Raw genomic sequence first — 15793 nt, 5'->3', positions numbered from 1 at the left:
TAGGTAAGTCCAACTTTGAGAAAGAGATCTCTCGTCGAATCCAGCTCAGATGGGCAGCGTTCGGGAAACTCCAAACAAACTTTGCGTCCAAATTACCTCAATGTCTCAAAACGAAAGTCTTTGACCAGTGTGCTGCCAGTGATCACATATGGATCAGAAACGTGGTCCCTTTTTTTTTTTTGGCGCTGGACGGGGGGGAAATCTTTATGGATACCCCTGAGCCCAGGGAGACTCAGGGGTTATGTGGGGACTCTCCCTCCAGACTGGAGGGCCTACCCCACTAAAACCCCCCCGGGTTTCCCTCTCGCCGGTTGAGTCGGCGCCGTGGGATCAGTGAACATTCACCACGACGCCGCCCGGCCGCCCTAGCTTACGCCAGGGCTCCCGCGCCAACGGAGGGGCGAGTCGGTTGTCCTCCGACCCGCCCCCCAGACGAGTGAGGCCGTGCAATGCAGGCTCCGGAGGCCCTGTCCAGAGCCCGCTGGTCTCACTAGGGGATCAGGCGAGCAGCGAACTGCCTTCGCCTTCTCCCCGTACGTCTGCGCCGGAGCGGGTGCGCGTCCGCCGCGTCCTCGCGCACCCGCTCCGCGACCTCCTTTTGCGACATAACCTCTGCGCAAAAGGAGGCCACCGCCTCCCAGGACTCCTCGCTATCGAGCATGGCGGCAACCACGCTCGGCAGCGAGAGGTCCTGCCCTACAGTCCCCGTCAGAGTACGGCGCTGCTCATCCCACCGGCTACACACCTCTAGGGTGTGCTGCGCGGTGTCATCCGCAGCGTCGCACTCGTGGCACGACGGAGACGGTTCCCTCCTCGCCACCTTGTGCAGGTAGTGACCGAAGCAGCCGTGCCCGGTCAGCACCTGCACAAGGTGGTATGACAGTGGCCCGTGGGACCGGTTTACCCACTCTACGAGGACAGGGCGGATCGCCTCTATGGTACGAGCGCCATAGGGGGGATCCGCCAGGCCCTCTTTCTACCGGTCCCGCATGCGCTGCGCCGCGAGGCGGCGCTCACGCTCCACCTCTTGGGGAGCGGGTCGCTCGCCTCGGTCGCTCATTCCCCGCCGGTAGGTGCGGACCTCCGCCAGGACCTCGGCTTCGAGGTCCCACGGCGAAGTACCGGCGAGGACGCATGCGGCAGCGCAGGCCACCGTCATGTACGCCCTGCACATTCGCAGGGCGACCACCCTCCCTGCACGGGGCTCCCGGCCTCCCGAGGTTGGGCAGGAGCCTGCCCAACGCTGATGCGGCGCCCACTATTCGGGGAGCAAGTTGCCGGAAATGCTCCCCGAAGTTCCATCGCCGGTCCAGGACAAGTCCCAGATATTTCAATTGGGACTTGACCGGGACCGATACTCCCGCGATGGAGATGTGGGCGCCTGCCGGCACCGCCCAAGCTCTACCCCTTCCGCCGAAGACGGCCACATCCGTCTTCGGCACGGCGACCTCGAGCCCCAGCAGTTGTATTCGGCGGACCACCATGTCCGCCGCTACTGAGGCTCTTCGGGCCGCCTCCTGGAAGGTGGTCCCCCGGACGGCCACCAGCGTGTCATAGGCGTACGCGATGACCGCTGTCCGGGGGAGCAGCGCGCCCCTCAGCACCCAATCGTACCCCAGGTTCCACAGTGTGGTCCTAATACGGACCCCTGGGGTACTCCGCACCTTATTGGGCGCTCGGCGCGCCTCCCTTCCCTCGTCTGGTAGACCACCACCCTGTCCTCCAAGTAGTGCTCTACCAGACGGCTGAGGTACCTGGGGACCTTATGGTACCTCAGCGCCTCCCTGATAACGGCGAAGGGGAGAGTGCCGAAGGCGTTGGCTATGTCCAACGACACAGCCACCACGCCTTCTCCCTCGCCGTTACCCTCTTCCACGATGTGTCGCAGCGACTCCAGGGCGTCCAGGGTGGAGAGTCCAGTCCTGAACCCGTACTACCGCTTCGGCACATCGGGGCCTGTCCCCCTCAGGTGTTCGTTGATCCTGGAGGCGATGATTCGCTCCAGGATCTTCGCCACCTCGTCCAGCAGGACGAGGGGGAGTCCGCAGGTCGGCCCGGCTTGGGCACCAGGACGAGCCTTCCCTCCTTCCAGCATCTCGGAAACAACCCCGTCCTCAAGCAGTCGACCATGAGATGCTTGAGGCGGGTCCCGAGATGCTTCAGGGCAATGCGAAGGACTCGTCCTGGTACCCCGTCCGGGCCAGAGGCCTTCTTCCGCCCCCGCAGCCGTCCCACCGCCCACTCCAACTCCCCCTCGGTGATTTCCGGGGCGGGGGGTTCCTCAGTCTGCCCCCCGTCTGCTCTGGGGGGCACCATGGTCGGTAGGGTGAAGGGCTGCGGCTCGGGAAAGAGGTCCTCCACCGCGACCTTCAGGGCCTATTAGACCGGGGTGGGTTTTCCCGGGGACCCTGGGCCTGCCCCTACGGGCCGTGCTGATCTTTGGAGCCCTTTCGGGCTCCTGAGGTTTGTTCGACGGGGGGGCGGCACGCTTGGCGGCCCTTGAAGATCTCTTCTCTCCAGCTGACCCGGAGCGCGAAACCGCGCGTGAGTTCCCCTCAGAGAGGGTGGGCTCTCCGTCTGAAGAGGCCGTGAGCATCGTCTCACCCTCCGACTCATTGTCGGAGAGAATCCTCACCTCCACATTGAAGGCCTTCGTGTGATCCAAATTGAGTGCAAAAAGTGCCGTTATTCGTGTGCGTTTGTCGTGTTCACGAGAGTCGACTTCCGGCCGACTCACGAGGCAGTTTTTGCCCCCCCCCAGAGTAAGAGGGGCTGCCATCCGCCGAAGCGGATGGGCGGGATTCCCCCTTTCGGGGACCCGCCTGGGGACCATTTTTAAAACGTGCCTGTTCCATATTTATTCTTGGTTTGAAAGAGGGTGAGCTCGCCACTGGTGCGCCCTAATGACTGGACACCCACCAGCCATTCATCACATCGCCGGGCGCTAGAACTTGGGATTGGGGTGATTTTTATAGAGGTTTTCTTCCTCACAGCCCTCCTCTCAGTGAGGAGGACCCCCGGTCCCACTCCATGTGGGATTACGGGTTGGCCGGAGCCGGTTCTGAGACCGAGCACCGCCCACCGTCTCGATTACGAGCTCGGTAGCGCCGGACGGAACCAACGCTATCGTCCTCCCCTCCCGGTGCTGGTTTTGGTCCGCGCTGGCCGGAGCCGGTAGCTCCCATATCTGGGAGCCGTTCCCCTATCCGCCACCTGGGGACGCGTCCGATGGCAGACCAGCAACTGCACACGGAGAAGATTGTACCACCTCAGTCAACCGTGACCATGGGACCTGTAAAGGGCCCGAAACGTCGGTTTGTTTGAAAAAACAAATATACGCGATTTAAATCCGGAAAAATAGTTTCATTTCCTATACATATATCTCTTCAATATTTTGTTTATTTTATTATTTAATAGTACATAGAAAATAATTTCTCATTAAATAAAAATACGCGCTGTTTATTTCGTAAAATTATGACAACGACATCTATATACTCCTTGGCGACACTAACAGATGACTCTAGACTAGAATTCACAACGTGATAATCAAAACTCAGCTTGTTTCATTTATTTTGTGCGGTTTGTTGACTGTGTACGTTGTTATTATTATTTTTTTCTTCATGAAAATGCGGAAAAATAATTGAATATAACGTAATTTTAATAGATTTCATTATTACATACTTTTCTTTTTTTGGCAGTCAAAATACTCTGAATGTAAATAATATTAAGTACATACTTTAACATTATACTACGATAACACGATTCGGAACATCAAAAAAGAAAGAGATGGCATTATACAGTTCATATAGGTCATAGTTCATAGCTGCCTCCGTGGCCGAACGGTTTCCATGCCGGACTGCCACGCAGAGGTCCCAGGTTCGATTCCCGTGCCGGGAGAAATATTTGTATGGCCTATACTTACTTCTCGTGAGTTTGGGTGTAATTTGTAGTTGTCTATCTGTGTGTCCATGGCACCCGCGACACAAGGTTTTCCCTAGTGCGGGGCTATGTTGAGTGTGTGTGTGTGCGTTATTATAGCGTTATTTCTTCCCTATTTTTAGTAACGAATAGACAATATTGGGAAATCATTCGCTCTTTCAGTCACTAAAGCAAGAATACATTACTTGATTGATAGGTTTGTCATGGTACCCATATGAGTAATATTATGATAAGCTTACTATAAGCTGACATTGAAATAAGATTGTTTTTTGAAAGGTTATGGTCGGCCCCCTGAATAACATATGTTAAATTCTGGGTTATTAGAAGCCACTTACATTTTCAATGATTGGTAAGTGATAAACTTCTGCTGTCCCACTTTTTTTCTTACAATACAATGAAATAATCCTAACATGAAACAGTGTCGACAGCACAAAAAAAAAATCAATTTTATTCATTTTTATGAACAAACCACGCTTAAATTCGTATTATTTGTAAAAGATACAGATAATTCTGTATAAAAATTTAACCTAAATACATGGATCTTTTGAAATACATGTAAATAACCTTTTATTTACATATAATCCCCAGACTATCTCAAACAGTGAAATTATGGTATGTTTATATAATTTTAATTGAGTATTTGTATATCATTGCACTAGAAATAAATGTGATTAGGATTATAATCACATTTATTCCGTTGCCGGATCCGCTGAAAATCAGCGTCGTAGCACTTTAAGTGAGACGGCAATATGCTGATTGAGTCACGGTTTCCTTGGCAGCACAGCACACACGCTTTGTATTCTACATAATGTATGAATTTAGTTCCAAATCCTTGTTGTTATTGTTATTACCATCATTATCAGTACTATTATTATTATTGTAAAATGCTTGCGTACTGCGTTGATTTGATGCGTTGATTATTCAAGGAATAAATGATTTCTATTTCTATAATTATATATTATTATAATGAGGCTTAGAAGGAATTCAAAGTTATATTGTTACTCGATTAAAAAACTACATTGGTTCACATTTTATGTTAACTCTAAAGTAACTTCATCGACTCACCGAAATTATTAGAAAAACTTCTCAATAAATCCATGACAAAGATTTGACATTTAATAATTAAAAATTTAGGCGTTATTTATAAAAATGAATCTTCATGCGTGAACAGCCACCTTGGAGATAGATGATTTTCTTCAAAATGAAATGGGACCACTATGGAGGTACCCTCTTTCCAACAAAAAAGAATCATGAAAATTGATTCACAAATACCGGAGTTATCGCGTAACATACATACAAAAAAAACATACTGTCGAATTGTCGTTTTTTGAAGTCGGTTAAAAAGTGCCGTGAGTTACTTGGCACGGACACTGCCATACGCCTAGTCCATGTACCGAAAGTACATTCATAAATTAAATCAAATTTATGGCGACTTAACACTAATTTCTCGATTCAATAATCACCGGTCAGGGCCGCCCGACGATCCGGCGGTCCAGCCCGCGACCCCCTAATAGCCCGGTAAATCAACTGCGGCCCGCAAGGACACTTCGCAGATAATTAGTTTTAGAAGGGAGAGCATAGTTTCCGGTCGGTTTTGCTTTATTAACAACTTCATTACCACGAAGCGGAATTCTTGCAACGCGGAACTTGTCTGCTTCGCGTTAGTATTGATAGAAATGATTTGCGTTCGAATGTGTGCATACAACGGCAGACCCGTAATTCGAGTCAGCAAACTTTAACTTACTGCTCTAAAGCAGAAAACAAATTATAACTTAACCCTAAACTTTGCATCCATCCATCTCGTTTCGCGCTGCGACAACGGCAACGAGCGAATAATCTATTAATTAATCCGGAAAACTTCGACTGCCGGATGATGCGCATGATGTTGCTGATTTCGCCGATACTCATATCCGGACGTTATTTTTCGCTATAACGTTTCTGATCGCTATAGTTACAATAACTTAAGTAAGTAGCTATCCAAGTTATCTACATCAAGCATGTTTTTTTACCGATTACTGGTTCAGAGATCTCATTGTTTTAAAACCAGTGGCATACCATAAAAAGAAACGCATAGGTACTGCGTACTTGCGTACCAGAGTAGTAATTTTTCAACCGGCTTCAAAAAAAGGAGGAGGTTCTCAATTCGACTGTATTTTTTTTTTGTAGGTATATTACGCGATAACTCCGGTATTTGTGAACCAATTTTCATGATTCTTTTTTGTTGGAAAGAAGGTTCCTCCGTAGTGGTCCCATTTCATTTTGAAGAAAATCGTCCACCTCTAGGGGTGGCTGTTCACGCATAAAGATTCATTGTTATAAATAGCGCCTACATTTTAGTCTAATGAGCAATTCTTTTAATGGTTGATTTTGCTATTCTTTAATTCAAGGCGTTTTTCTCTCCTAATATACTTTGAGTAGTGAGAACCAATTTTTATTATCTCCTGTGTCGAGTCCCGTTTAGTGGCGAACTAAGGGATGAATCCGGGTTTGCGCACTTTCCGGTAATCGATTTCAATAAAACTTGGTAATTATATGTAATTCCACGCACTTTTGAGGTCGGTTTTTTTACTACTCTGTACTGAGATTATTCTGGACGTATTTTGGAATAAGTTGCCTGTCAGCTCTTCAACTATCGATATGACAGGTCCGACGCCACGTGTTACTGACGAACAGCACGTGAACTAGGATAGCACCAACATTTGAATAAAAAGTTCGATACGCTTCACAGGCGGCGTGTGGTCGCTGCGCAACGTGTCGATCAGCGTGCCGCGCGGCGTGCTGTCCGGCGAGGGGCAGGCCGCGGTGCTGCGCTGCTCCTACGACCTCGAGGGCGCCGCGCTCTACTCCATCCGCTGGTACCGCGCCGAGACCGAGTTCTACCGCTACGTGCCGCGCGAGATGCCGCCCACCTTGGTCTTCCCTCTGCCCGGCGCCTCCGTTGACGTACGTGACGTTGTCAGGGTTGCGAATGCTTCACTTTAAACTTTGACTTTTCATTCTCTCAGTCCCTACACTTCATTACTTGCAAAAATTGTATCGGCCGGTTGTGCTCTCAAAGAGCCACCTCGGTCATGATGCGTTGGAAGCCGTCACTCAGCACGCGACGTGTTGCAGCTGACGCAGTCGGACGCCCAGCAAGTGCGCATCGTGAACCTGCACCGGCGCCTCAGCGGCGAGTACCAGTGCGAGGTGTCGGCCGACGCGCCGCTGTTCCACACCGACATCCGCGCCGCGCCGCTCACCGTCGTCGGTGAGCCTCGCCGCGTCTCTCCGCCAACGCCCGACTTGGCCACGTTCTAGTGTTCATCTTGCGAGTAACAGCCCTCGCGCCTGCACCGGCGTTGACTCGACACTTGTAGACCGCACAGAGTAAAGGGTGAACAGTATGACAGTGTACAGGCGGCAGCGTTTCGAGCTACAGATTGACGAATCTTGTTCCTTTGCTCTGGAGGCGATATTCGAACCGGAGTGTCCACACATGTCTAGATGTGCTGTTAACTTTTTCTATGATACCAAGTAATACACTCGGAACTTTATATATCGCAAAGATTTGAAGGGCACTGCCACTGTACCAAGTTGACAAGTCCCATCTGCCTATAATTTCATCAGCACTTTTACCCAAGGCAGTACTCACATTACTGCTTGACATCAGAAATAGGTAAGGGGCAATACCTCTCTGGAAAAACTCTTTCGCAAGAAATTCTACTGCTTACTTACTGCTACTAACCGTACGTTCATAAGCTGCCCTTTAATCTGTACAAAAATACCACAGTTAAATTACCTAAAATCACTGTTTGAGTGTCTTGTGTTCCAGACCCGCCGTTCCGCGCACCGCGCCTGGCGATCTCCCGCGGCAGCTACGCGCGCGGTGACGTTATCCGCGCCAACTGCTCCGTCGACGAGGCCTACCCCGCACCCAACATCTCCTGGATCCTCGATGACCACACGGTACACGAGGACTACTGCGACCACACGCCTTTACCTATTATGAATTAATAGAGCTCACCAAAAATAAATGTCATTTTTCAATGGCGCTAAGCTTATAGCGGGAGACGTTATAAGCAATATTTTGCAAACTTTCTTCCGTTATTTGAGGAGTGAAAGGGCACTACCACAAACAAACAGAGAGACTCAAATGCAATATCGGGTTGTGGCATTATGTTCTCGCACAAACAAAATTCGACAACAGTAGGTAGCACACTTTTACAAATACACAGATTAAACACACATTCATATCATATGCTTACATCCGATGCGCCTACAAAAAATCGATTACAACTGATTTACCAGAGATGAGACGGTATCCACATTCAGTATCGTTGATTATCTAATAAAATATTGAACGCGTAATTTACGTATGTTTCATGAGGAGAGTGAATGCTTCGTCCAAACGCTATAGCTGATGGTATAAAACTAATAAATGGAATTGTAATAGTGATTCAGATATTTACGAAATCTTGTTTTTTAATTACTTATAAATAAGGTGATTCATACAAACAGAAAATAGTATGGCAGCTCGACTCCCAACCATAATTGTTGCGAGATATAATTGTTGAAAGTTACGAATTTGACATATAAATAACGTAATTTCAACTTTTAACAATTCGATTATTCTGAAATGATTACGGTTTGGAGGTGTTGTTATAGTAATGAATACTTGTGCCGATGCCTTCTAAGTGATTTTACAAGTTTGATTTATGCTGTGTGAAAATTCATAGCTTTGAAGTTTTATATCTCGGAATGGTTAGGGTTAGGAGACGAGCCCGTGTATGGTATTATGATATGTGGTATATAACTCAAAGTGCGTAATAAATTTTTACATACGGTAACACATTTACTCATTTCGCACTCAATAATTTTATTGTTATCGACACTAGTAACAACTTTCACAACATAGTATCTACTATGACGAAATATTTAACGGGACTATCTAGTCCCGTTAAATATTTTTGTCTCGTGAGGAATACGTTTACATCACGATTTATATTTTCTCCGAAATTCGCAGATATGTATAAATTTAATATTCATTTCTTCATTGAAGTGGTGAGTTGCTGCACCATCACCTAAGCATCACATTCTAGATAGAGGATCATCGATTAGACGCACGTCATCAACCTCAGCTAACAATCCCTGATGGTGTCGTTCGGTAGATCGCGGAGTCCGTGACATGGCAGAACCCGGAGGACTTCCGCGAGCGCGGCGCGTTCAGCCAGCTGGCGCTGACAGTGCTCGAGGGCGCCGCGTACAAGGTGGGCCTCGTGCACACCAGCGCCGCGCTGAACCACTACAGCAGTCAGTACCCGCTACACGATGACGACGAGCATGGAGTGCTGAGGTTCGTTTATTGGCCCCACGGAACCAGCGGCCGTCGTCGCACAGTTTGAAACATTAGCGAGTCTGGCTGAGCTGTCGGCGCTCCACTGCAGGTACGGCCTGGCGGCGCCGCTGGCGGGGCAGTTCGCGCTGCGCTGCGCCGCGCGCATCTTCGACGTGTACGAGCGGCGCTCCGAAGCCGTCGTCGTGCGCGAGGACGCCCCGCACCCCGCCTCCGTCACCCGAGAGGACTCCTCAGGTCTCGCTTCATCTCAGCGTTCTTACTTAGACAAGACCATTTCCTCGCAGAATGTAAAGAGAATAACAACATATTTTTTGTACTCGGGGTCTGTCTAAAACTTGTACAAGCAAAGACGGACTATCTGTATTGCTGTACTATGTCACAAAAGGAATTGCGTAATTTTTCAAAATTCCACAGTAACAACATAGACTTTCCGCACTTTTTACCTTACGATGAAAATTGCTACAACATGTATTATTTAGAACTCAAAAACGATAAAAAGTAAAGAAGTAAAAAACACTTTTGGAACTCCTGTCAAGCATTGAAAGGGTAATTTTTTTTTACCTATTCCCATTAAGTAAGTGGAGTGTCGTTGGACAGCAATGTTTTAATATGGTAAAAAATGCGAAAACATCTTACGTATATATGACCCGTCAGCTTCGAAATTTTCCCTTTCGTTGACTTTTTCAAGCGTCCCTCCCCCTTAACGTTTGGAATATCGGAATATCAAATTTAAAAGAGTGTAGATGTGTTGCCCGTGGTACTTTCATTGAAAGATTGTATACACTACGTGCCATAAATCCTTAGAGAAATTGACTAGGGAGCCCTGTCGAGTGTGAACTCGACGCGCTGTACACCAGTATGTCAGTATGTCAGTTGTGTATTCGCTAAAATGAACAATAGGCTACGTGTAGTATAATATGTTAACGGTCCTAATAGTGATCCATGTCTACAGGCGCAGCGCGCGCGCCGGTCAACATCGGGTGGACGTGGTGCGCGGTCACGCTTGCTCTGTGCATCGCGAGGGCGTCATGACGCGACACACGACGACGCCCAGTAGAACACTCCATGTTGCACGTTGCCATTATGTGAATATGTAAATAAATTTATTAGTTACTCAAAGGTGTATTATTCCATCATCCTCATCCGTTGTCTATTTATAAACAGGCTAGTATTTTATTTAGGTGCATAAGGAAACTTCAAGACCCCAAAATGATAAGCACGCAATTCATGAAAGCACCTAACGTCTATCAAAATTAAGGTACATCCATTGTGTGTTTAATAATTCCGTGCGAGGGTTACTACTTGTTAAAGGTTCGTAAATGGGGATCGTTTAATATCCGCTCAGCTATCGACACTCATTAGTTATAACTAGGAACGACTCGTGAGAGAGAGGAAATTACACATTGAATCTGTTTCCGTCGCGTGATGACGCCATGGAACATTGACACTCTATATTACACTATCTAAACTCAAACGCGGCCTTCGAAAGCGGCAAAGAGTTGTTCCTGCTGAATAACAACAGACCACTAAACATTTTGGCTTCAAATAATATGTATAAATGTTATTTATTTATTCATATGTCTAAATTTAACTATTCACCATGTACGGTGTATCCGTAATCTTATAAAATGATAGTTTCATAATTGATTAGTAGATTTATTTGCTTGATTACTGACAATTATACATTTTGATAGATTAATGATTGAAACGAGTACACTGCGCGACGGCTGATCGTGAATTGATTTAAATTACAACAATATGGCGTAAAGTGCTGATGGAGCGCATTGTCGGTCGTAGACCGCACACACCAGCTAACTCGAACTACTTACTAGTACAAAAACTCTAATAACAGAACACGCAAAATGTCTGGGGCCATGTCAGGACACAATGAACGCAGAATTAGGATGCAAGATGTAGTAATGAACAGAATTATCAAAATAATATCTGTACAGAGTACTAAAAAAACCGACCTCAAAAGTACGTGGAATTACATATAATTACCAAGTGTTAATGAAAGTGCGCAAACCCGGATTCATCCCCTAGTTTGTCACTATGCGGGCCAAGCAACGATCCTTGAGGCACACCGCTACGGACAGACACCCAGCTGGATATGTAGTTATTAATAACAACGGCCTGTGACCGGTTACTTATATATGATGCAAACCATCTAAGTAAATCACCTCTGATGCCGATGATAGCAAGTTTTTGCAAGAGTATAGAGTGCCTAATTCGGTCGAATGCCTTACTGTAGTCCGTGTAGACGACGTCAACCTGAAATCCCTCACCCATCGCCTCAGTTACAAAACTGTTAAAAAGAACCAGATTTGAAAGAGTGCTACGTCCCTTTAGAAAGCCGTGCTGCGTTGGACTAAAAAATCCAGCCAAAGCGACGTACAATTGATTGTGTACAACCCTTTCAAATACTTTTGTCACAATACAAAGCTTGGAGATTGGCCGATAGTTACATATGTCCTGCTTTGAGCCCTTCTTATGTACAGGAGTTATATATGCGCGCTTCCAAATCGCTGGCACTGTGTGTTCATTGATTGACCTTCTAAACAGAAGGCAAATTGGAAGCGCGAGCGACTTCGCACAACCAATTAAGTAACTACCAGGTACATTGTCGGGACCTGCCGACTTAGAAGCATCCAAATTAACTAACAATTTCTCAATGTCAGCAGGATTAACTGTTATATTAGATATGTCAGACATACTATGGGAAGAGGCTGAGGAGATATCATACGGATTGAGTAACCCATCAGAATCATTATCTTATTTATTTTATTATTATTTATATTATATATATATTTTGGGGGTTAAGTAGCTCGCGTCCGTAGGCTGTGTACCCTCGAGACCCTACACGTGACCCCTGGGTGGTGGGCCAAATAAGCTACAAACTCCGGTGGTAGACCTTGGTCGTGGCTGGTGACCACCCTCTGGGCGAAGCCTAGCCGCCAAACAGCTATAGCTGTGTTCCGGCTTGACGCCCAGAGTAGCCGCTCTAGAGTGAAGGGTCTGTACAGTTGCACTGCACTGATTTGGTTGATCTCGGGGCTCCCTTGTTGTTGCGCTGGGAACCTAGACGCGGAGGGTAGCGGGATCCGAAGCACGGTGCTCCGCTGGCCGACCGCAGGTAGTAGGGGGCCCAATTAGCTGATTAGCCTCCAGTGAAAGGCTGCCCCGCCAACTCGCGAAAAATCCCGGGGTGCTCCATCGTGCCGGTTGGCGACCGGATGAAAGGACCCGATGGCCACTCCCGGGGGGTTCGGGCGTCCCCGCGCGCTCCAGTCTAGTTTCCCATCAGCGTACCATATAGGGTATGTGCCGCATGACTTTCAGAAGTAGTGTCTCGTACAACTGCCTTCGCTCTCCCCATTCACTTTAACCCTAATATGAAAAGGTCAAGAAAATTGAGGAAGGCTAAACAGCGGATGCACGTCCTTTCACTTAAAGTGCACCTCTCGAACATCCGAGGTCTGCATTCCAATCTCTCATCTGTCCACCACCATCTTGAGACTGAAAGGCCTCACATGCTCTTCCTCACGGAGACCCAAATTAGATGTCCTTCGGACACGGCGTATCTGCATTACCCAGGTTACATTCTGGAGCACAAATTTAAGCAGCGCGCTGGTACCTGCGTTTACGCTCGTGATGACATCTGCTCTAAACGTCTCCGTGACCTTGAAGACCCCGATCTCTCTGTAATGTGGGTTCTGGTAGACACTGGACTGGAACAAATTGTCTACGCCAGTGTGTATCGGTCGCATTCTGGAGACCCGGAGACGACTAGGCTGTTCAACCATCTCTGCAGCTCGGCGGAAACAGTCTAACAACGGTATCCTAAAGCACAACTTGTCTTTTTGGGGGACTTTAATGCCCATCACCAGGAATGGTTGTTCCCATACCAAAAAACCGACCACGCTGGAAGAGAGGCGCGGGCATGTGCTCTATCACTAGACCTCACCCAGCTGGTGAGTTGCGCTATCAGGGTACCGGACGTTGACGACCACACTGCCAATTGCCTGGATCTTCTGCTGACAACCGATCCAGACCGCTACCAAGTATCGATCTCATCCCCACTAGGGACATCCGATCACTGTCTGGTGAAATCTGTATCTGTCTACTCCCCGCCCGATCTCAGTACGGGAAGTACTAGGAGGATGTGGCGATACAAGTCAGCTGATTGGGATGCGATGCGGCATTTCTTTGCATCTTATCCCTGGCGGCAGCTGTGCTTCTCTTCTGACGATCCGACGTGCTGCGCGTCTGCCGTCTCTGAGGTGATTATTCGGGCTATGGAATACTTTATTCCGTATTTCGAAGTCTCATCCAGCGGCAAAGCTCGCCCTTGGTTTAACGCTGAGTGTGCTTCTGCGGAAACGCTAAAGCAATCTGCGTACCAGGCCCAAGCCTGGTACGCAGAGCATCAGCCCAAGCTGATGCTCGAGATCGCAAAGCACCGGAAACCCTCCGTCTGAAGAAAGCCTTTAATAAAACCGCTAGATCCTGCAAAAAAGCGATACGGAAAGCTCGCTTCGGCCATATTAGTCGTATTGGGGTCAGGTTAGCTTCATACCCATCAGGGAGTAAAGCATTCTGGTCACTCGCTAAATCGGTCGAAGCGAATTTCTGCAGGTCATCCCTTCCGCCTTTAATGAGAGATGACGGATCGCTGGCTCATACCGCTGAAGAGAAAGCAAATCTTTTTGTTTCTCTTTTTGCTTCCAACTCCCGTCTTGACGCTACTTTGCAAACACCACCTACACTACCTCGATGTGACTCGGAAATGCCTGAAATCACTATCCGTCAAAAAGAGGTGTTGAAAGCTTTACGCAAATTAGACGTCAACAAAGCCAGTGGCCCTGACGGAGTCCCAGCGATTGTCCTGCGGAACTGTGCACCCGAGTTGTCTCCGGTGTTGACTCGCCTGTATCGCCTCTCTATGAGTTCTGGACAAGTCCCGAAATCCTGGAAGCTTGCAAATGTACAGCCTGTACCTAAGAAAGGTAGTCATGCCGACCCATCTAATTATCGACCTATCGCAATCACCTCCATACTCTGTAAGACTATGGAGCGCGTATTGAACAGCCGTCTCCTTGGATACCTCGAAGATAACGATCTCCTCAGTGATCGACAATATGGTTTTCGCCGTGGACGATCTACTGGGGATCTTCTTGCGTACGCCACACATTTATGGAGCGAGGTTGTCGAGAAACGCGGTGAATCGCTTGCCGTGTCTCTCGACATATCAAAGGCCTTTGATAGGGTTTGGCATGATAGCCTGTTAAACAAGCTTCCAGCTTACGGAATTCCTGTTGGCTTTTGCACATGGATAGGCGATTTTCTGAAGGATAGGTCAATCCGTGTAGTTGTAGATGGTTACTCGTCTGCTCCTCATGGTATAAATGCCGGTGTACCTCAGGGATCTGTCCTCTCCGCCACTCTATTCTTGCTGCATATCAACGACCTGCTGCTGATGCCCAGTATCTTTAGGTACGCAGACGACAGCACAGTGGCGGTGAGTTATGTGCCAGACGCCCGAGACAACAGTGAAGAGATCCGGTGTAAGCGAGAGGTGATGGTCACCCGGTTGAACCTGAGTCTGAAAGCTGCTTCCGACTGGGGAGATGCTAACAGGGTCAGGTTTAATGCGGCTAAAACACAGGCGTGTCTTTTCTCATCAAAACGGAGTCCCCTACACCTTACTCCGACTTTCCGAGGTGTATCCGTGCCGATAAGGGACCACCTTGAGCTACTTGGTCTGGACTTATCATCCAACCTCAACTTTGGGCGATACATCGAGTGCTTGGCAAAAACTGCTGCCAGAAAACTAGGCATACTTTTCAAGGTCAGGCGGTACTTCACACCTGAACAGCTTTTAAATCTATATAAAGCACAAGTTCGATCCTGTATGGAGTACTGCTGCCACCTTTGGGACGGCTCTGCCCAATACCAGTTAGCTGCCTTGGACTCGGTGGAGCGTAAAGCAAAGAGACTTATTAACAATAATCCTCTTGTGGAGTCGAAGCTCCAAAATCTCGATCATCGCAGAAAAGTAGCCTGCTTGTCGGTTTTCTATCGGATACATTTCGGGGAGTGTGCGCAGGAACTTTTCAATTTGGTTCCGCCCTCACCGTTCCTCCTTCGGTCGACGAGAAGGTCCGGAGTACTCCATTCTTATGTCGTTGATATTCCACCTATTCGCACTAAGCGCTTTGCTTCCTCCTTTCTGATGCGTACGGCAAAGGAATGGAATGCTCTACCGGCATCTGTATTTCCCGAAAAGTACAATTTGGGGCTATTCAAGGCTAGAGTGAATAGGCATTTTTTAGGCAAACGCGTCCCATCGTCGGTCACATCGTCGCTTAACATCAGGTGAGATTGTGGCCAAGCGTGTGTCTATTAAAGATATTAAAAAAAAAATCAGTTGGAGTAAGAAACGTGGTATGAAAATACGAAGAAAAAGCATTACATATAGTTTGCCCAGTATCTAGTAAACTATCATAATATTTCATG

At 47.9% G+C, this 15793-nt stretch overlaps 1 protein-coding gene across 1 annotated transcript in view; it reads left to right on the top strand.

Annotated features, from left to right (window-relative positions):
• LOC113228984 overlaps positions 1 to 10387 on the top strand; it is a 354779-nt gene extending 344392 nt beyond the window's left edge. The window contains exons 2-7 of the mRNA XM_026462450.1: positions 6668 to 6882; positions 7054 to 7189; positions 7754 to 7887; positions 9090 to 9274; positions 9366 to 9511; positions 10230 to 10387. Of these exons, the coding sequence (XP_026318235.1) occupies positions 6668 to 6882; positions 7054 to 7189; positions 7754 to 7887; positions 9090 to 9274; positions 9366 to 9511; positions 10230 to 10309 (896 nt within the window). The 3' untranslated portion in view covers positions 10310 to 10387. The remainder of the gene's footprint in view (positions 1 to 6667; positions 6883 to 7053; positions 7190 to 7753; positions 7888 to 9089; positions 9275 to 9365; positions 9512 to 10229) is intronic.
• Positions 10388 to 15793: the final 5406 nt, after the last annotated feature.

Source organism: Hyposmocoma kahamanoa, unplaced genomic scaffold, assembly GCF_003589595.1.
Source record: "Hyposmocoma kahamanoa isolate Upper Pololo Valley unplaced genomic scaffold, ASM358959v1 263, whole genome shotgun sequence".
In the NCBI taxonomy this organism is placed as follows: Eukaryota; Metazoa; Arthropoda; class Insecta; order Lepidoptera; family Cosmopterigidae; genus Hyposmocoma; species Hyposmocoma kahamanoa.
Note: the sequence above shows the minus strand (reverse complement) of the source record. Positions and strands in the feature narration are given on the sequence as shown.